Source organism: Hyla sarda, chromosome 1 (genome assembly GCF_029499605.1).
Source record: "Hyla sarda isolate aHylSar1 chromosome 1, aHylSar1.hap1, whole genome shotgun sequence".
In the NCBI taxonomy this organism is placed as follows: Eukaryota; Metazoa; Chordata; class Amphibia; order Anura; family Hylidae; genus Hyla; species Hyla sarda.
In genome coordinates, this window is record NC_079189.1 from 64,068,175 (window position 1) to 64,092,369 (window position 24,195).

The 24,195-nt window shown below is 42.2% G+C and overlaps 1 protein-coding gene across 5 annotated transcripts in view; it reads left to right on the forward strand.

The window, feature by feature from the left end:
- Nucleotides 1–24,195, forward strand: part of CPEB2 (cytoplasmic polyadenylation element binding protein 2) — a 190,860-nt gene that overhangs the window by 52,751 nt on the left and 113,914 nt on the right. For 2 of the 5 annotated variants that reach the window (XM_056555168.1, XM_056555169.1), the window contains exon 1: nucleotides 11,372–12,832. The exons of the other annotated variants lie outside the window; for them this stretch is intronic. In XM_056555168.1, the coding sequence (XP_056411143.1) occupies nucleotides 11,753–12,832 (1,080 nt within the window). In that variant the 5' untranslated portion in view covers nucleotides 11,372–11,752. Of the gene's footprint in view, nucleotides 1–11,371; nucleotides 12,833–24,195 lie in introns of those variants that run through there. 5 annotated transcript variants of the gene reach the window in all.

Sequence of the window (24,195 nt, forward strand, 5' to 3'; positions counted from 1 at the left end):
AAGAATGCAAAGGAAAAATAGGCGGCAGAAGAGTTATGTTTAAACAGCGGAAGTTCCGTGCAGAATTCTGGAAGAAATTCTGCCAAAATTCACTGCCTATTGAATTCAATGGGATTCGGCTGTCCCATTCACACAGCGGAATTTCCGCAGCGGATTTTGCAAAATTTAAAGACATGTTTTTATTTTTGCGGTATTCCACGGCAGAATCCCATTGAAGTGGGGGCTTAGAATTTTAGCAGAATTGTGTGTTTTGAGAACATAGAATTCCACCGCAAGTCGTCAAAGCTTGCTAAATGGTATTTGTGTGGAATTGCGGATATTCCGCCGCGTGAACATGTCTGACCCCCCGCGATCAGACATCTTACCCCCTATCCAAAGGATAGGGAATAAGATGTCTGTGGGCAGAATACTCCTTTAAAGGCCGCTCCTCTATGATAGGAAAACACATTTGCAGCCTGTAACTGGTTAAACAGAATTAAAAGTAAATGTTTTGACTGCGGATTTTATAATGGTTGTTTAAGGAGATAACAATGGGCGGCTATTATAGAGTCAAGACAAAGGGGACAAGGTCACTGAGGCTGGGGGATCCCGAGCCAAGGCCTTTACTATGGCCATTAACCCATTGTTATCTCATCTATCCGGCGCCAAGGAATATTACACACTGCAGGATTGCAAGCGAGAACTACTTTTCTGGTTCCTGTGTGACAGTCATGGGGCCTTACAGTGCAGAAAATCATGACTTTAATTGTGCAACAGCATGACATCAATTGTGAGACGGCGTGACGTGGTCATGTGACATCAATCACATGACCCTTGCAGGTGACATCACACGGTACACGTAGCGGTGTCCTGTCAGTAGGCCTTCCAATGCAGTGTGTTCACACATTCAGGTTTTTAACTGCAATAAGTAAATACAACACCAGGAATTTATCTGAAAAAGAGAAGTCTTGGGGGAGGTGGGAATTTATTATTAGCGCAGTTTTTTTGCAATACAAAACCTGCTGCCGTACACGTATGGTTTTCCCATTTTATTATGTGGTGCGCGTCCCGTCATGAATCTGCGCAAATTACTGGAAGCTCCTGGTTAGGGGGAAAAGAAAAAAAGGTAAAAAGCTTACACAATCCCTATGCCAGCTTTTCACTGGAGTACATTTGCGCTAAAAGTGATAAATTTAGGGTACCCACCATTTAATTTGCTAATCACATCCCCTGTAAGGCCATGTTGATACGGCTGATTTTGTGCAGATCGTCTGCCCGAATAACACGGGTCGACATTCGGGACATATGAATGATCCGGCAGGCTGTAGGACCACTCGGAAGTGCGTGTCTCATAGACGGCAATGCATTTCCATGCGGAATCCGCAGAAAGAATGGACATGATTATTCTTTCTGCGGACGCTGGAATCGGGATTTCTGTGGGAGAAAAATCTGCAGTGGATATTCAGCAGAATCCCCTTGAAATCCACACTGCAGCGGGACGTCCGCGTGGGCATTCCACCGTGCGAACATGGCCTATGCGTGCAACAAGAAAAAGGCTAAAGCCATAAAAATAATGCAAAAGTAGATAATTTTGATGCAAGTCAACGCGCAAAATAATAACACGCTGCGTACACAATTCTGATTGATAAACTCCCCCCCATAGTCTTTCCCTTTTTACATGTCCTCCATTTAGGATCTGTCCCTGGTTTTGCATTTAACCACTGCAATTATAAAACCTGAAGGTGTGAACACACCCTAATGCCCTGTATCATGATAAAAGCAATGGTTAAATAATTCAGCATCAAGCCCAGTGACAGATAAGGGATAACACTCAGTACAACTACATAGAACACCCACAGGGCTCCAGTTATATACTTATGTAATAGGAGAAGTAACCAACAGCTTTTCTCCAGGAGGGAAGGGGTTACCGGTGAGTTCCCTGCCTGCGTTTTCCCACGGCTGTTCTCTGGGCTCCGCCCACACCCTGCATTGTGACGTCACTGAGCCCACAGGCCTGACAGGACGGGCTTCAGTACGCGTGCGCAGGCTGATCAGCGCTGCAGCAATTGTTAGGACCACGTCACTTGGTCAAGCTGTACTGCAGAGGAATAAAGAGCTGAACCCTGCCGTGTGTGATGTGTAAGGGCTGTGCTGAGTGTGTATATATATAAATATTCTGTATGGGCTGTGCTGAGTGTGTATATATATATATATATATATATATTCTGTATGGGCTGTGCTGAGTGTGTATATATATATTCTGTATGGGCTGTGCTGAGTGTGTATATATATATATATATATATATATATATATATATTTATTCTGTATGGGCTGTGCTGAGTGTGTGTGTATATATATATATATATATATATATATAAAGAATATATATATATATATATATATATGAACAAAGACGAGGTCCGGCACCAGGATGGTTGCAGATAAAAGCTTGCGTTATTTTATTGAAGATATCGCAGTACAAGGCAGAACGTCTGACGCGTTTCGCACGTGACCGTGCTTAATTGAGTCTACGATTAAGCACGGTCACGTGCGAAACGCGTCAGATGTTCTGCCTTGTACTGCGATATCTTCAATAAAATAACGCAATCTTTTATCTGCAACCATCCTGGTGCCGGACCTCGTCTTTGTTCTTGTCTAATAATAGGCTGGAGGCGGTACCAGCCGGTCCACGGCACAGGTGGTGAGGAGGGCGTGTATGTGGTGAGCGGCTCACACCTTGCTACAGATATAGATATATATATACTCAGCACAGCCCATACAGATCATATGCATATATATATGATCTGTATGGGCTGTGCTGTGGGATGTGAGGAGTGTATATATATATATATATATATATATATACGATCTGTAAAGGCTGTGCTGCGTGATATAAGGAGCATATATGTGCATATGCATGGATATGATTTGTATAGACCAGGGTTTCCCAACCAGGGTGCCTCCAGGTGTTGCAAAACTAGAACTCCCAGCATGCCCGGACAGCCGTTGGCTGTCCGGGCATTCTGGGAGTTCTAGTTTTGCAACACCTGGAGGCACCCTGGTTGGAAAAAAACTGGTGTAGGCTGTGCTGTGTGCTATAAGGAGTATATATGTGTATATGCATGCATGTGATCTGTATAGGCTGTGCTGGGGGATATAAGGAGTATATATATATATATATATATATATATATATATATATATATATATCTATCTATGTGTGTGTATATGCATGCATATTAACCTAACGGGCCTGCACAAGCAGCAAACCGAGCCAACAAAGCTTGTGTAAGGGCCAAACTAGTGCACATGTATAACCTACTGGGCACAAAATCGAATGTGTGCTTTATAAATTGCAGCATGCGCCATGACAGCGCGGTCCTGTTATATCATATATAATGAGTGCCCTGTGTATTATAACTTTAGAACTGATGGGTGAGTTATGCTTCTCTATTTAGTTAATCCAATGTTTGAACTATGATGTTACAGAAAATAATGCCCCCTTGTGCCATCAAAATATCTCTGAACCATCAAGGCCTGGACTCCTCCGAAGATGTCCTTTGGTATTTGGCGCCAAGACGTAAAGGGGTTGTCTGAGGAATCCTTTTTGGAGAATGGCTGCGTTCACACCACGTTTTTGCAATACAGTTTCCGTATCAGGTTTTCGTATGAAAAACTGATTCCTCAAAACTGGACTAAACTGTATCAAAACGTGTGTACAAATTTTAACCCGTATACGGTTAAAAACCGTATATCGTTTGAAAAATTATGTCCGGTTGCATCCGTTTATTTAAGAAAAAAACGTATACTTTTTAACTTTTCACTCTATTATGAATAAAGTTTCACTTGTTTGATTGAAATTCCAAGAAAAAAAACTACAAAGTAAAAAACTGTATGGTGCAAACCGGATGGAACCGTACGCACATACAGTTCTGCACGGTTTGCATTGACTCCCATGTTAAAAAAAAACAACTTATATGGTTTCCATATATTTTTTCACCCGGACCAAAAACCGCGGTAGGCTACGGTTTTGGGTCCAGTAAAAAAAAACAGACAAAGCCGTACAAGATGCAAAATGGACACAACCTGATGCATCTTTTGGCATACGGTTTTCAATGGAGAGTCAATGCATACGGTTTTCAATACGGTTCCGTATGTTTTTTAAATTGAAAACGTATACGGGAACTTTATTGCAAAAACGTGGTGTGAACCCAGCCCTAAAAGGGTAGTCTCTTCTGAACTAACTTGTACTCCGGTGATTGTCTTCTATTTAAGATATCCTCTGGGAGAGGTAAGGAAAAAAGAAACCTCTCTTACCTTACCTCACTCCAGCACCAGAATGTCTGCACACTGCGGGTTTGGTGACGTTAAATCACACGGCCACTCATCTGATCAACGGCTCATTAGGTGAGCGGCTGTGTCACGTCACATTGCCAAACCTGAAAGGACCGGGAACTAGTGATACCGGTGGTGGCGTGGGAGTGAGGAAGGTAAGAGAGTTCTTTTTTTTAATTTTATTAATTTTTTTACTTACTCTCTCCCTCAGTGTATCTTAAAGGGGTACTCCAGCGCTAAGACATCTTATCCCCTATCCGCTGGGGACCCCCGTGATCTTCCACGCCGCACCCCGTTAGAATCATCCCCCGGAGCGTGCTCGCTCTGGGTCTGATTACTAGCGATCACGGGGACGGAGCATAGTGACATCACGGCTCTGCCCCCGTGTGCCACTACGCTCCGCCCCCTCAATGCAAGCCTATGGAGGGGGCGTGACGCCCCCTCCATAGACTTGCATTGAGGGGGCGGAGCGTGGCGGCACACGGGGGCAGAGCCGTGATGTCACTATGCTCCGTCCCCGTGATCGCCAGTAATCAGACCCAGAGCGAGCACGCACCGGGGGATGATTCTAACCGGGGGATGGTCCCCAGCGGCAGGACCCCCGCGATCAGGCATCTTATCCCCTATCCATTGGATAGGGGATAAGATGTCTTAGCACCGGAGTACCCCTTTAAGTAGATGACGATCACCCGAGTGCCGTTTTGAACTTGTAGGGCACATCAAGTCACATATTTTTGTATATACATTCATTTAGCAAATGTGTCTCCTTTTCCTCATTCAGAGAATGAAGGGATCACTGGCCTCACAATGCTGCAGCTCTATTTATTTGGAGGACATTTGTCCTCTGTTCTTGGGATCTGTGGGGGGTCCCAGCAATAAGACAACAGCTGATCCAAAAGTTATCCCCTATTCTGTACATAGAGAATCATTTTTCATTATGAGAATATCTCTTTAAGAGCTGTGTCCCAATCATTTTGTCAATATGAAATATTCCATATACAGTGTTAAATTCTAAATACATTGTTACATATGATTCTATCCTGTACATCTCTTACACATTGTTACATATAATACTATCCTGTACATTCCCTATACATTGTTACATATGATTCTATCCTGTACATTCCCTATACATTGTTACATATGATCCTATCCTGTACATTCCCTATACATTGTTACATATGATCCTATCCTGTACATTCCCTATACATTGTTACATATGATTCTATCCTGTACATTCCCTATACATTGTTACATATAATATTATCCTGTACATTCCCTATACATTGTTACATATGATTCTATCCTGTACATTCCCTATACATTGTTACATATGATCCTATCCTGTACATTCCCTATACATTGTTACATATGATCCTATCCTGTACATCTCTTACACATTGTTACATATAATACTATCCTGTACATTCCCTATAAATTGTTACATATGATCCTATCCTGTACATCTCTTACACATTGTTACATATAATACTATCCTGTACATTCCCTATACATTGTTACATATAATACTATCCTGTACATTCCCTATACATTGTTACATATGATTCTATCCTGTACATCTGTACATTCCCTATACATTGTTACATATGATCCTATCCTGTACATTCCCTATACATTGTTACATATGATCCTATCCTGTACATTCCCTATACATTGTTACATATGATTCTATCCTGTACATTCCCTATACATTGTTACATATGATCCTATCCTGTACATTCCCTATACATTGTTACATATGATCCTATCCTGTACATTCCCTATACATTGTTACATATGATCCTATCCTGTACATTCCCTATACATTGTTACATATGATCCTATCCTGTACATTCCCTATACATTGTTACATATGATTCTATCCTGTACATTCCCTATACATTGTTACATATGATCCTATCCTGTACATTCCCTATACATTGTTACATATGATTCTATCCTGTACATTCCCTATACATTGTTACATATCATCCTATCCTGTACATTCCCTATACATTGTTACATATGATTCTATCCTGTACATTCTCTATACATTGTTACATATGATCCTATCCTGTACATTCCCTATACATTGTTACATATGATCCTATCCTGTACATTCCCTATACATTGTTACATACACTGCTCAAAAAAAAATAAAGGGAACACTTAAACAACACAATGTAACTCCAAGTCAATGACACTTCTGTGAAATCACACTGTCAACTCAGGAAGCAGCAATGATTGACAATCAATTTCACATGCTGTTGTGCAAATGGAACAGACAACAGGTGGAAATTATAGGCAATTAGCAAGACACCCCCAATAAAGGAGTGGTTCTGCAGGTGGTGACCACAGACCACTTATCAGTTCCTATGCTTCCTGGCTGATGTTTTGGTCACTTTTGAATGCTGGCGGTGCTTTCACTCTAGTGGTAGCATGAGACGGAGTTTACAACCCACACAAGTGGCTCAGGTAGTGCAGCTCATCCCAGAAGGCACATCAATGCGAGCTGTGGCAAGAAGGTTTGTCGTGTCTGTCAGCGTAGTGTCCAGAGCATGGAGGCTCTACCAGGAGACAGGCCAATACATCAGGAGATGTGGAGGAGGTCGTAGGAGGGCAACAACCCAGCAGCAGGACCGCTACCTCCACCTTTGTGCAAGGAGGAGCAGGAGGAGCACTGCCAGAGCCCTGCAAAATGACCTCCAGCAGGCCACAAATGTGTATGTGTCCACTAAAATGGTAAGAAACAGACTCCATGAGGGTGGTATGAGGGCCCGACGTCAACGGGTGGGGGTTGTGCTTACAGCCCAACACAGTGCAGGATGTTTGGCATTTGCCAGACAACACCAAGATTGGCAAATTCGCCACTGGCGCCCTGTGCTATTCACAGAGGAAAGCAGGTTCACACTGAGCACATGTGACAGACGTAAGAGAGTCTGGAGACTCTGTGTAGAATGTTCTACTGTCTGCATTATCCTCCAGCATGGCTGGTTTGGCAATGGGTCAGTAATGATGTGGGGTGTCATTTCTTTGGGGGGGGGGGGGGGGTGCACAGCCCTCCATGTGCTTGCCAGAGGTAGCCTGACTGCCATTAGGTACCGAGATGAGATCCTCAGACCCCCTTGTGAGACCATATGCTCTTGCAGTTGGCCCTGGGTTCCTCCTAATGCAAGACCATGCTAGACCTCATGTGGCTGGAGTGTGTCAGCAGTTCCTACAAGAGGAAGGCATTGATGCTATAGACTGGCCCGCCCGTTCCCCAGACCTGAATCCGATTGAGCACATCTGGGATATCATGTCTCGCTCCATCCACCAACACCACGTGGCACCACAGACTGTCCAGGAGTTGGCGAATGCTTTAGTCCAGGTCTGGGAGGACATCCCTCAGGAGACCATCCGCCACCTCATGAGGAGCATGCCCAGGCGTTGTAGGGAGGTCATACGGGCACGTGGAGGCCACACACACGACTGAGACTCATTTTGACTTGTTTTAAGGACATTACATAAAGGTTGGATCAGCATGTTGTGTGGTTTTCCACTTTGATTTTGAGTGTGACTCCATATCCAGACCTCCATGGGTTGATAAATTTGATTTCCATTGATAATTTTTGTGATTTTGTTGTCAGCGCATTCAACTATGTAAAGATGAAAGTATTTAATACGATTAGTTCATTTATTCAGATCTAGGATGTGTTATCTTAGTGTTCCCTTTATTTTTTGAGCATTGTATAATACTGTCATATACATTGTTACATATAATACTATCATAGATATTGTTGCATATGATTCTATCCTGTACATTGCCTATACATTGTTACATATGATCCTGTCCCTGTACATTCCCTATACATTGTTACATATGATCCTGTCCCTGTACATTCCCTATACATTGTTACATATGATCCTATCCTGTACATTCCCTATACATTGTTACATATGATTCTATCCTGTACATTCCCTATACATTGTTACATATGATTCTATCCTGTACATTCCCTATACATTGTTACATATGATCCTGTCCCTGTACATTCCCTATACATTGTTACATATGATTCTATCCTGTACATTCCCTATACATTGTTACATATGATACTATCCTGTACATTCCCTATACATTGTTACATATGATCATGTCCCTGTACATTCCCTATACATTGTTACATATAATACTATCCTGTACATTCCCTATACATTGTTACATATAATACTATCCTGTACATTCCCTATACATTGTTACATATGATCCTATCCTGTACATTCCCTATACATTGTTACATATGATCCTGTCCCTGTACATTCCCTATACATTGTTACATATGATCCTATCCTGTACATTCCCTATACATTGTTACATATGATCCTATCCTGTACATTCCCTATACATTGTTACATATGATCCTATCCTGTACATTCCCTATACATTGTTACATATGATCCTATCCTGTACATTCCCTATACATTGTTACATATGATTCTATCCTGTACATTCCCTATACATTGTTACATATGATTCTATCCTGTACATTCCCTATACATTGTTACATATGATTCTATCCTGTACATTCTCTATACATTGTTACATATGATTCTATCCTGTACATTCCCTATACATTGTTACATATGATTCTATCCTGTACATTCCCTATACATTGTTACATATGATTCTATCCTGTACATTCTCTATACATTGTTACATATGATTCTATCCTGTACATTCCCTATACATTGTTACATATCATCCTATCCTGTACATTCCCTATACATTGTTACATATCATCCTATCCTGTACATTCCCTATACATTGTTACATATCATCCTATCCTGTACATTCCCTATACATTGTTACATATCATCCTATCCTGTACATTCCCTATACATTGTTACATATGATCCTGTCCCTGTACATTCCCTATACATTGTTACATATGATTCTGTCCCTGTACATTCCCTATACATTGTTACATATGATCCTGTCCCTGTACATTCCCTATACATTGTTACATATGATTCTGTCCCTGTACATTCCCTATACATTGTTACATATGATCCTATCCTGTACATTCCCTATACATTGTTACATATGATTCTATCCTGTACATTCCCTATACATTGTTACATATGATCCTATACATTGTTACATATGATCCTATACATTGTTACATAGCTCTTGTCCCTGTACATTCCCTGTACATTGTTACATATGATCCTATACATTGTTACATATGATCCTATACATTGTTTCATATGATTCTATCCTATACATTGTTACATATGATCCTATACATTGTTACATATGACCCTATACATTGTTACATATGATCCTATACATTGTTACATATGACCCTATACATTGTTACATATCATCCTATCCTGTACATTCCCTATACATTGTTACATATGATCCTATACATTGTTACATATGATTCTATCCTGTACATTCCCTATACATTGTTACATATGATCCTATACATTGTTACATATGATTCCATCCTGTACATTCCCTATACATTGTTACATATGATCCTATACATTGTTACATATGATCCTATCCTGTACATTCCCTATACATTGTTACATATGATCCTATCCTGTACATTCCCTATACATTGTTACATATGATCCTATCCTGTACATTCTCTATACATTGTTACATATGATTCTATCCTATACATTGTTACATATGATCCTATACATTGTTTCATATGATTCTATCCTATACATTGTTACATATGATCCTATACATTGTTACATATGACCCTATACATTGTTACATATGATCCTATACATTGTTACATATGATCCTATACATTGTTACATATGATCCTATCCTGTACATTCCCTATACATTGTTACATATGATCCTATCCTGTACATTCCCTATACATTGTTACATATGATTCTATCCTGTACATTCCCTATACATTGTTACATATGATTCTATCCTGTACATTCTCTATACATTGTTACATATGATTCTATCCTGTACATTCCCTATACATTGTTACATATGATTCTATCCTGTACATTCCCTATACATTGTTACATATGATTCTATCCTGTACATTCTCTATACATTGTTACATATGATCCTATACATTGTTACATATGATCCTATACATTGTTACATATGATCCTATCCTGTACATTCCCTATACATTGTTACATATGATCCTATCCTGTACATTCCCTATACATTGTTACATATGATTCTATCCTGTACATTCCCTATACATTGTTACATATGATTCTATCCTGTACATTCCCTATACATTGTTACATATGATTCTATCCTGTACATTCCCTATACATTGTTACATATGATTCTATCCTGTACATTCCCTATACATTGTTACATATGATTCTATCCTGTACATTCCCTATACATTGTTACATATGATTCTATCCTGTACATTCCCTATACATTGTTACATATGATCCTATCCTGTACATTCCCTATACATTGTTACATATGATCCTATACATTGTTACATATGATTCTATCCTGTACATTCCCTATACATTGTTACATATGATTCTATCCTGTACATTCTCTATACATTGTTACATATGATTCTATCCTGTACATTCCCTATACATTGTTACATATGATTCTATCCTGTACATTCCCTATACATTGTTACATATGATTCTATCCTGTACATTCCCTATACATTGTTACATATGATCCTATCCTGTACATTCCCTATACATTGTTACATATGATCCTATCCTGTACATTCCCTATACATTGTTACATATGATCCTATACATTGTTACATATGATCCTATACATTGTTACATATGATTCTATCCTATACATTGTTACATATGATCCTATACATTGTTACATATGATCCTATACATTGTTTCATATGATTCTATCCTATACATTGTTACATATGATCCTATACATTGTTACATATGATCCTATACATTGTTACATATGATTCTATCCTATACATTGTTACATATGATCCTATACATTGTTACATAGCTGCTGTCCCTGTCTTCCAGTTCCATATGGGCTATGTCTCTGCCCCTCTCCGGGTGCCCTGTCCAGTGTTCTGCCCCCTCCCCGCCCCCAGCAGTAGGAGCGCAGTGCTGCCCGCTTGCGCAGTGTCCCCGTCCCCATCACACTGACGTCTCTTCCTGCCTTTATAAGGCGGCGCTGCAGTCAGTGAGCCGGCATAAGGAGGAGAGGAGGGGGGAGGTAAAGGACACATAGGGCAACAACAACAAGGAGCCACCAAGGATACATGTGCTCCCCCAGCCCGAGGACAGTAACACAAGCCCAGAGCCTCCCGCCGGGCTGCTCCATGTAACACTGTAACGAAGCTTCTCCTGTAGTAACACAGTGATCACACACTACGTGCAGAGACCCCCCTACCCTGAGCTCCATCTAGTCTTAGCCGTTCCGTGCACTGAGGTGTCAATGGGGGATTACGGGTTCGGGTTACTGCAGACTGCCGGGAGCGGCGCTGCCAGCGGCGGGGGCACCGGCTTGTTCGGTGGGGGAGCGTTCCGGAGCAGCCAGCAGTTCCCGTCGTCGGCAGCGGGCAGCGCCCTGTTCTTGCCCGGTTACCCGCAGGTCATGCAGGATGAGCTGCTGCTGGGGGTGAGCTGTGCCCCCGGTAAGCCCAGCAAGAACAACGGGCATCCTCACCAGGTGTCTCCGCCCGCCCTGCTGCTGCAGCACGGTGCCCAGGACAAGCAGCTGGGGCACAAGAGGAAGGACTTCAGCCCCCAGGAGAGCTCGGCGTACAGGGAGGAGCTGAAGAAGCCCGGGGAGGTGAACCATCGCCAGGGATCTCCCAAATCCGAGGATCTGGGTGTGGAGGGTCCTGACAAGCTGCTGCCAGCCTCCCCGTCCTCATCCTCCTCTTCCTCCTCCAGTTCTTGTTCTGCAGAGGAGGTGGCCGCTGCCAGTGCCGCTGGAGACCCCCATGTGGCAGGATCTCCCACGTCTCTTGGTGGTCACCAGCTGCCAGCCAAGAACAAGCTCCAGATGGACGGCCAGAGCGGGCACCTACTGAGCGGGGGCACCAACCTGCTGGGCAGCCCCTTCCCCGGATCTCCCGACCTGGCCAGCACCCAGAGCCCCGGAGGATCAAGCTCTTCTCCTTCCTTGCCCGGGTTTGGTACCCCCTGGTCTGTGCAGACCTCATCCCCTCCACCAGCTGCACCATCCCAGCACCCCCAGCAGCCAGCTGCGCCCCACCCTGCTGCCGGGCACAACCTGAATGCCCTGCAGAGCCCCGAGCCTGACAGCTTCTACCCTGGCATCCCTTCCTCCATCAACCCGGCTTTCTTCCACAGCTTCTCCCCTGTGTCTGCCAACCCTTGCCCTGGCATGAACGTCCCTGGATTCAGCAGCCCCTTCTCGGCTCAGATGAACATCAGCCAGCAGCAGCAGCAGAGCAGGAGGTCCCCGGTCAGCCCCCAGATGAACCCCCAACACCACCACCAGGCTGCTGCCTACCTCCAGCAGAGAAACAACTACAACCACCATCAGGTAACCCTTGGCCATTGTTACCCCCATGCATATGTCATGATCTGAGCCCCAATGTGGGCATGGGCACAATCCCTACTATCCCATGAGAATCTGCCTTATTGTCTTTGGACCCTTTATGGCTCTCCTTGGCGGATATTCTATTGTATTGTATATCTGTGCCAGTGGATATCATTTTATAGGGGAGTTTTTCCCAACTGGTGAGCCTCCAGCTGTTGTAAAACTACAACTCCCAGCATGCCCGGACAGCCTTTGGCTGTCCGGGCTTGCTGGGAGTTGTAGTTTTGCAATTGCCGGAGACACACTGGCTCCTATTAAGCTTCCTACAGATCTGTGCCAGTGGATATCATTTTATAGGGGAGTTTTTCCCAACCGGTGAGCCTCCAGCTGTTGTAAAACTACAACTCCCAGCACGCCCGGACAGCCTTTGGCTGTCTGGGCTTGCTGGGAGTTGTAGTTTTGCAATTGCCGGAGGCACACTGGCTCCTATTAAGCTTCCTATTTAGGGTGCTCTTTTTCAACCAATGTGCCTCCAGCTGTTGCAAAACTACAGCTCCCAGCAGGCTGTCTGGGCATGCCAGGAGTTGTAATTGTGCAACAGCTGGAGGCACAATGGTATACGGTGCCATACCCAGGCCTAGGCAGCCTATAAGAGGTAGCATACCCCCCATTGTTAGAGGAATAGCAGAGGCCTAGTGTCACCCTGTCCTGACAGCCATTGTGTGCCCGTCATTTGGGGTTGTGAACCTTCTTACCTGCACCGTGACATCATCACGTGTTATCCTAAAATAAGTGGCAAATCCCCCTGGATAAAACGGGCATCTTAAAATGTTACCCCCTGTGCCCGATCTACGTACACAGATGTAGCAGAGTGGGGTTTTTGCAGGGGGCTCCCTGTAATGGGACTGTAGGTGTACCACCATGACACATTGGGCTCTGCTACATGGGTGCAGAATAGGCTGTCGTGTAGATAGATCACACCGACCGAGGTGATGTATTATTGAGCTGTGCTAGGCCGGAATCACTATGCGGTACATTTACTATTAATAGACCCGCCATATGCTATATATATATATATATATATATATATATATATATATATATATATATATAATATTTTTTTTTTATTAATATATTTTTTATATATTTTATATATATATATATATATATATATATTTTTTTTTTAAATATATATATATATATATATATATATATTTTTATATATTTTATATATATATATATATATATATATATATATATACCTTCTATAATCCCATACGCCACCCTTTGCACATATGTAGTACTATCATCCTCCATTACCCCCGCCTCATGTCACATTATAATGCATGAATGTCATTTTTTTTTTCCTCCCACCCCAGGCATTGCTGCTTTGTGGCCTTTCCAGCTGCCATCTTGTGTGTGCTGGGTGTATATACTATTTTGTATATGTAAATGCCGCCTCTAGTAAATAGGATGCTTGTTCACCTCATACAGGATGTGGCTTTTAGCCGCTGTGTGTTCCGCATGATAAATACGTCATATTGTCTGCTTATCCGGTAATCTGTCCGGTCTAGGTGCCCTTGGATGCTGTATGAATGCGGTATAATATAATATAATGCAGGGTTTCCCAACCAGGGTGCCTCCAGCTGTTGCAAAACTACAACTCCCAGCATGCCCGGACAGCCAACGGCTGTCCGGGCATGCTGGGAGTTGTAGTTATGCAACAGCTGGAGGCACGCTGGTTGAAAAACACTGATTTATGTGTATTATATGAATTATTTCTCCCGGTTAAGGTGAAACCTGGTCCGGGCATGCTGGGAGTTGTAGTTATGCAACAGCTGGAGGCACGCTGGTTGAAAAACACTGATTTATGTGTATTATATGAATTATTTCTCCCGGTTAAGGTGAAACCTGGTCCGGGCATGCTGGGAGTTGTAGTTTTGCAACAGCTGGAGACACCCTGGTTGGAAAACACTGATATAATGTGTATTATAAGGATTATTTCTCCCGGTTAAGGTGAAACCTGGTCCGGGTATGCTGGGAGCTGTAGTTTTGCAACAGCTGGAGGCACCCTGGTTGGAAAACACTGATATAATGAGTATTATAAGGATTATTTCTCCCGATTAAGGTGAAACCAGGAAACTACAGATCCTAATGGCCGTCTTTATGTTTTTTTTGCAGGGCTTTGGGTAGGTGATGCGTATGATCAGTAAGTGTGTAAAATAAGTGCCTCCATGGTATAGACAGGCGTAGGGAAAGCTGGGATTGTCTTTGAGAGATGATGTACAAACAGCGGAATGACAGCTCTGCTACATCTGTCACATCTCCGAGAAGGGCTGCGGAGAGCCTCCATGACATTCCTGGCTCAGGACTAGGACTATTGTTCACACCCGGCCATGATCTGACACCTATCTCCTATGTAGGATGGCTGATGAGCTGGTAGGCCTCAATGGCGGAAAGAGATCTTATTGCTGGACATTGGAGAAGTCGGGTCGGATACTGGACCGACTGGCACGACTTGGCGCTCATAAATACACCATAGGAGAGAAATTTTAGATATTGAGAATATATATATTTTGGAGCGAGATGTTAATGGATATGAGATAGATATGAGATATAGGTAGATAGATGTGATACGTATGAGATAGATATAAATAAGAGAGTTTGAGGACAGAGAAATAGATATAGATGGTAGATATAGACAATAAATAGATATGAGAGGTAGATATAGACAATAGATAGATATGAGAGATAGATATAGACAATAGATCAGTGTTTCCCAACCAGGGTGCCTCCAGCTGTTGCAAAACTACAACTCCCAGTATGCTCGGACAGCCAAGGGCTGTCCGAGCATGCGGGGAGTTGTAGTTTTGCAACAGCTGGAGGCACCCTGGTTGGGAAACACTGCAATAGATAAATATATATACGATATATATAAGATAGATATAAAAGAGAGTTTAGATGATTGATGTATATAGATGCAACATCTATGAGATACATATAAAATAGATAGATATATAGATATGAGAGAGATTAATAGATGAGGTATATAGGAGATAGTTAAATATGAGAGATAAATAGATACATATGTGAGAGAGAACTATATTAATAGATGGATAGGTCAATATTATCATAAAAATATAGACATAAATGTGGGATATTGATATTGGATAAATGTAATGGGAAACAAGATGGATATATATATATATATATATATATATATATATATAGATGTGTATGTGTGTATATATAGATAGATATACAGATAGATATATAAGATATTCACAGATAAATGCGATCAATGGATATGGACATATATATATATATATATATATGTGGATATAGAGATAGATAGATATAGATATAAATGTGGATATAGAGATAGATAGATAGATATAGATATAAATGTGGATATAGAGATAGATAGATATAGATATATATGTGGATATAGATAGATAGATATAGATATATATGTGGATATAGATAGATAGATATAGATATATATGTGGATATAGATAGATAGATATAGATATATACCGTAGATAGATATGCAGGTAGATATATTATGATATTAATAGATATTAGATGAACAGTGAAAACTTTTTTTTTTGGAGATGTCTACCCAAAATGTCATTGAAAAGCAGTCTTCTGTGTGTGTGTGTGTGTGTGTGTGTGTGGGGGGGGGGTCTTGACAAGGAAGATGGCCAATGTGTGTAATATATGAAGGAACCAAAGTCAGTGATGCCGTGACCGCATACGGCTGGGGGAGAACTAAAACCAGGCGCTCCCGTATCCCTGCCGTATGCGGCCCGTATGTAATGTATTTCAATGAGCCGACCGATGTGAAGCGACTCCGGTCGGCTCATTTTTGTCCCGTATGCGGTTTTCCCACCGGACCTAAAACCGTGGTGGACGGAATCTGATCTGGATTCCTCAAAACCTGACTCTACTGTATCAAAACGTCTGTACAAATTTCAACCCGTATACGGTTAAAAACCGTATAAAGTTTTCAAAAATGATGTCCGGTTGCATCAGTTTTTTAAGAAGAAAAATGTATACGTTTTTAACTTTTCACTCCATTTTGAATAAAGTTTCACTTGTTTGATTGAAATTCAAAGAAAAAAAAACTGTGCAAAGTCAAAAACCATACGGTGAAAACTGGATGGAACCGTACGCACATACAGTTCTGTACAGTTCCCTCTCCCATGTTAAAAAAAAAAAACTTATACGGTTTAATACAGTTTTTCCCCCGGACCAAAAAACGTGGTAGTCTACGGTTTTGGGTACAGGTAAAAAACTGGACAAAACCGTATTAGACACAAAACGGATGATGCGTTTGACATCCGGTTTACAATGTTAAGTCAATTGCATACGTTTTCTATACGGTTCCGTACGGTTTGTAGCATGAAACCGTATACGGGAACTGTATAGCAAAAACGTGGTGTGCGTGCACCCTAAAAGGGGGGGGGGGAGGATCTTCTTGAGGTGTTTTATTTTTATATTTTTCTTTTTTTAGAGATGCTTCACTGTAGCTGAAATTCTTAGATGTAAGGTGGGTACTAAATGTATAAGAAATAAAAATGTAAAATAAATGGTATGAAGTATTGGATTACCAATGCTAAATCGGATGTGACATGAGATCTAGATATAATAGATATTTGATACATATGAGATAGATATAGGAGAGATAACGGATGTATAGGGAATAGCTGTATGTTACCGTCGCCCTCTTTTCGTGCTTCCAGTACTTTCATTGTACAGTAACCTGCCCCTGAGTGAATCGTCCTCCCAATTGTTCTTTTCAGGGTCTTTTTTCCACTTGCGGGTGGCATCCCTTACATCAGCACTGCGGTGCCCGTCGTCCTTTTGTGGTTGATTCATTTATTAATAGCTGTGCCCGGCTTTGATACGTGGGGGGATTTTGCAGGACATCACAGAGCCCTGGATGTAGTCCTCTCCGTCAGCACAGGGATTAAAGGCCATTCACCATCTGAACCTGAACAAGGGAGGCCAAAGCCTTTAATACCCCAATTGTTTTCCTTTTTTTTCTCCCCATGTTTTGCTAAGGTAAATCTTACAGGGTGGAAACCCTGACGTCATAATCTGCTGATGTACAACACCGGGAATTATTGCCTTGGAAATGTCAGCTTGTTTACCAGGGCTTGTGTGCCAGCAGTGGTGGAGGCAGCTAGTGTCGCCACCTTACCGGCCGTACCGGTCTCGCTAATTTGCATGATTAATTATATATGCGTGACATCACAGGATACACATATGTGGGGAAAATTTGTCCTATTCTGACCCCTTTAACTTTTTTTATTTCTCCTTATACGGGCCGGTATGAGGGCTCATTTTTTTTGCGCCCGGATCTGTAGTTTTTAACAGCACCATTATTGTTTTGATGGGACTTTTTGATGGCTTTTTATTGTTAAATTCGGAAGTTGCAGTTAGTTACTAACTACAACTCCCAGCATGCCCTGATCCAGCCTGTGGCTCAGCAGCTGCCCAAAATGAAAACTACAACTTCCAGCATGTTGGACTGTATAGTAGTATATAGTATAGGTCGGTGTTTCCCAACCAGGGGTGCCTCCAGCTGTTGGAAAACTACAACTCCCAGCATGCCCTGATACAGCTTGTGGCTCAGCAGCTGCCCAAAATGAAAACTACAACTCCCAGCATGTTGGACTATATAGTAGTATATAGTATAGGTCAGTGTTTCCCAACCAGGGGTGCCTCCAGCTGTTGCAAAACTACAATTCCCAGCATGCTGGGAGTTGTAGTTTTGCAACAGCTGGAGGTGCTCTGGTTGGGAAACACCGACCTATACTATATACCACTATATAGTCCAGCATGCTGGGAGTTGTAGTTTTGCAACAGCTGGAGGTGCTCTGGTTGGGAAACACCGACCTATACCATATACCACTATATAGTCCAGCATGCTGGGAGTTGTAGTTTTGCAACAGCTGGAGGTGCTCTGGTTGGGAAACACTCCAACATTCCGGGATTTGGAGCATTGGTTGGATAAATACCGCCCATTGCATAGCCGTTATTTTTTATATAAAAATCCTGGCAGGGAGGCCAAAATACCGGCTATGCCTGTAAAATACCAGCCAGGTGGCGACCCTAGAGCCAGCAGATGCCCCTGGTCCGGTATAGGACATACAGAGAGGTGGTACTTATATATAGAACAAATTCTTCATGCCGTTCTTGGTCACTGAACCCATCAGAAGGTCAAACTTTCGCTTTCGACAAACAGATGTAACAGAGTTAGTTACTTGGTTCATTGTGATTTTATGTATGGCCATTAAGCTCTGCTACACATTTAACCCTATGTAGCTCAGACCACATGACAACAACTGCTATTCCCTATGGGGGGGGGGGGGGGGGGGGGGGAATCACGTGAGACTCGTGACTATCCCAGAAAACCCAGAGGGCATTGAGGCCACTGACACTGTACCAAAGTCACCAGTTTTTCTTCCTGGATATAATACTGCTCTATGCTACATTAATCTATTGGAACCTGATGGGAAATGGATTAGGCAAATGCAAATAGCACCCAGGACTGGGTTGAAAGAACATTGGGGGGGGGGGGGGGGGGGGTTATGGGCACTCGTGGTTTCACAGGTTCGAAATGCCAGTCCCCACATGCAGGACAATGCCAATAAGATCCTTTCATTGTACATGAATATTGTTTCAGTCCATAAAGTTAGGACCTTCCTCAGCAAATGAAGTATAGATTAAAGGGGTACTCCGGTGGAAAACATTATTATTATTATATAATAATATATAAGATTTGTAAATTACTTCTATAAATAAATCTTTACCCTTCCAGTACTTTTAAGCAGCTGTATGCTACTGAGGAAATTCTTTTCTTTTTGAATTTCTTTTTTGTCTAGTCCACAGTGCTCTCTGCTGACACCTGATGCCCGTATCAGGAACTGTCCAGAACAGAAGAAAATCTCAATTGCAAACCTATGCTGCTCTGGACAGTTCCTGACATGGACAGAGATGCCAGCAGAGAGCACTGTGGACAAGACAAAAAAGAAATTCAAAAAGAAAAGAATTTCCTCTGTAGCATACAGCTGCTAAAACGTACTGGACGGGTAAAGATTTTTTAATCAAAGTAATTACAAATCTGTTTAACTTTCTGGCACCAGTTGATTTAAAAAAAATAAAAAAAAATGTTTTACACCAGAGTACCCCTTTAAGGCTGTGGTGTATAATTCTATAGTATATAGATTTTCCTCTCTATAATAGTTTTGGGATGAGAGCAAGGACATGAAGTCTCTACGGGTCCATGTAACGGTCTATTGTGCGGTATCATATTCATGGGTCCGTACACAGAATGGGCAGTATAAGCCCATAGCAGTCATTGAATATGGGATAGATATGTATTATTGTATGTATCCGGAGATTAGATGCCGTGTGAGCGCACAAATCCCATCTACATCCACCATTGATCATTACATGGTGATGACTCCAGTAGCCTTGTATAGTATGCGTTCATCACCGCCATTGAAACGAATCTGACATACCAAAATCTATCACCATACAGGTTTTATTGTAGTGGCAATCTGTGGTGGCTTACTAGGAAGCAAAGAAAGGGTTAACCCACTATCTGTGACCAGTAATAGAAGCAGATAAGGCTTCAGGTCACCTCCAGTCCTTTCCAACTCCATAGTAATGCAGTTAGCGTCATATGTCAATGATCGATACATGGCGAAACACGCCGGGAGCTTGTTGTATGATATTTTGGGAGTCATGATTTCTCCAGCATTTATCCATGCGGTGCAGATGTACAGGGTAAATTCACTCTGGGACGTTTGTTGCGGATTCTTGTTCGGATTTTTCCATGGACGCAATAATCTAAATGGTATAAATAATGGATAGAGCCTAGGCAGCATCGGACTGATGGTACAAGAATAACCCCTTCATGTCCATCATTGAGACTAGAATTACTAAACATTACTTGGGTTATCCAGGAAAAAAACTTTTTTTTATATATCAACTGGCTCTAGAAAGTTAAACAGATTTGTGAATAACTTCTATTAAAAAATCTTAATCCTTTCAGTACTTATGAGCTGCTGAAGTTGAGTTGTTCTTTTCTGTCTAAGTGCTCTCTGAGGACACCTGTCTCTGGAACCACCCAGTTTAGAAGCAAATCCTCATAACAAACCTCTTCTACTCTGTGCAGTTCCCGAGACGAGCAGAGATGTCAGCAGAGAGCACTGTTGCCAGACAGAAAACAACAACTCAACTTCAGCAGCTGATAATTATTGTAAGGATTAAGATTTTTTTTTAATAGAAGTAATTTACAAATCTGTTTAACTTTCTGGAGCCAGTTGATATAAAAAAATTAAAGTTTTTTCCTGGATAACCCCTTTAACTAAAAGCATAGACAATACATTACTATGACCAGGACCCAAAGCATATCAGATATAGCACATAGAGATCCTTTCAGAGGACGGCATTGAATACATTGTTTTCTTAGCTCAGTCTTCTGTGTATTAGAATCGGAACATAGATGAAGCTTTTTTATTTATTTACGGTATTTTTTTTATTTTTATTTTTTGGCTCCCTTCCTTGTTGCTGCGATCCTGTAAGAGGTTTTACAGCCCCGCTCTCACCGCTGGTCAAAAAAAAACAAAAAACAAAAACAAATGATGGCCGCCCATGATGTATGTTTCATGTCGTGGGGTGGGAAATGGTTAAATGAATTTTTCAGCATCTTTTCTTCATCAGCAGAAATTTTTGATTCCAGAATTTATGTTGATCTGATGTCTATAGGATGATATAGGGTATATATATATATATGTTTCCCAACCAGTGTGCATAAATACAACTCCCAGCTGAAGGCTGTCCGGGCATGCTGGGAGATGTAGTGGTGCAACAGCTGGAGGCACCCTGGTTGGGAAACACTGGTCTAGTGATGGATCTCAGCCACGAGATATGTTTCCTAATGAATGGACGTCGAGCTGACCCCCACCATCCCGACTATTGGCACTGCCCCCAAGCTGGCCTGTGGTTGGCAGATTATTTTGAGGTCTGTGATCCTGAGCACCTTCAGATGTTCTCCGTGGCTATTAATGGGCGCTGTTAATAGACGTGACGACTTCAGCTCTTTAATATATCCGTTTGGCCGGGCTAAATCTTTTACAGCAAGCAAAAATGATCCTGTGCAACTGGGCGGCTGTGAAAAAAAACAAAAAAAAACCTGATGATCCCTTAATCCTCCGTATTAATTTTAGTTACTGTTGCAGAGTAATCGCCCTCCCCTCCGTGTCAGACGTGGAGTGATATTCGCTTGGGCTCCGGTTCAAATATGTCCTCGGCAGAGAGGTTTAGTTTTCTCTAAATCTTTTACTTTGGCAGGGTCTGCGCGCTGGATCGGAGCCTGTTATCATCGGGGGAAAGGTTGAGCCATTTAGAGGATTTGTTTTTTCCATTTTTTTTTTATTTTTTTTTGGGCACAGTATTATAAATGTTTTTGAGCGAAAAAATGTAATGTTTTTTTCCTTTCGGTGTTATTTTTAACAAATAAAGTTTTTTTTTTAAATGTCAGAGTATACTACAGGAATATTGGCTCATTTTACTATTAAAGGGAACGTGGGCCTAGTTTTTTTCTCTTTCTGGATTAGGGCAGGTTCACATCAGCATTGACCTCCGCTAGGCAAGTCCATTCAAATTACTGGGGTTGAGAGGAGATAAAAAAAAATAAAAATCCTGCATGTCCAAAAGAATATTTTTGTAAAAAAAAAAACAGACCCCAGACTGAAACCCAACAGACTCCATTCAAAGTCAACGGTGTCCATTGTGCTCCGACCCGTTTGGGGTCTGTTCATGGAAAAAAAAAAAGAAAAAGAGCTGGAAAGACCCTTAAAGGAGTTCTCCGGTGCTTAGACATCTTATCCCCTATCCAAAGGATAGGGGATAAGATGCCTGACCGCGGTAGTCCCGCCGCTGGGGACTCCCGTGATCTTGCACGCGGCACCCTGTTTATAATCAGTCCCCCTCCCATAGGCTTGTATTGAGGGGCGGAGTGTGATGTCACACGGGGGCGGAGGCGTGACGTCACACGCCGTCGGCCCTGTGGTCGCCGGTAATCAGACCCCGAGCGAACACGCTCCGGGGACTGATTATAAATGGGGTGCTGCATGCAAGATCACGGGGGTCCCCAGCGGCGGGACCCCCGCGATCAGGCATCTTATCCCCTATCCTTTGGATAGGGGATAAGATGTCTAAGAACCGGAGAACCCCTTTAATGAGCACAATGTCAGTATGAACCTAGCCTTATCCGCCAAATACTGAAACCTTTTTTTTTTTTTTTTGTTGTTTATATTTTCTGATTGTATTTGTTTTTGTACATTATTATGGGAGCAGCCATCATGCCTGAACTGTTTTTAACAGCATTTAGAGATGCTTTACAGCAAGCCCTATGGACATAAACAGGAGCTGTCACTTTCAGATGAATTGGAAACATTACTGGCCGTTGCACAGGGAAGGGGACACTGAGCTTTAGCTATTGTTAATGGTGTTTTTTCCTATATACTGCTGTACAGATCACTTTCCGGCATCCTTCTCCTCATCATCACAGACAGACTTTGTTTGAGGCCTAGTTTAGTGCACTTGCTCAGTGTCATATCCAGAGGTTGTCTTTGGGAAATAGATGTATGAGTGCTGTCAGCATTGCTGCAGAGGTTAAAGGGGTGAGGGATCAGACTGTCAGTGCTCAGACCATATGCTGCAAACTGCATTGAATAAGTCTGCATGGTTTTCGTCCCAGAAGGAAGCCTCTTCTAAAGATGAAGCACAAGAAAGCCTGCAAACAGTTTGCTGAAGACAATCAGACTAAGAACATGGATTAGTGGATCCGTGTCCTGTGGTCTCATGAGACCAAGTTAAACCTATTTGGTTCAGATGGTGTCAAGTGCATGTTGGGCGGCAACCAGAAGTGTGTCCTGCCTACAGTCAAGCATGGTGGTGGGTGTCATGGTCTGTGGCTGCATGAGGGCTGCTGGCACTGGGGAGATACAGCTTATTGAGGGAACCATGAATGGCAGCACATACTGTGACATACTGGGGCATAGCATGATCCCCTCCCTTTTGAGACTGGGCCTTAAAGGTGATGTTTCCAGACCTAAACCGTATTGATTTTCTTTGGGGCATCCTCAAACGGAAAATGGGGGATGGCAAGGTCTCTAATGTCCACCAGCTCCGTAATGTTGTCATAGAGGAGTGAAAGAGGACTCCAGTGACAACCCGTGAATCTCTGGTGAACTCCATGCCCAAGAGGCTTAAGACTGTGCTGGAAAATAATAGCGGCCACACAGAATATTGACACTTTGGGCCCAATTTGGACATTTCCACTA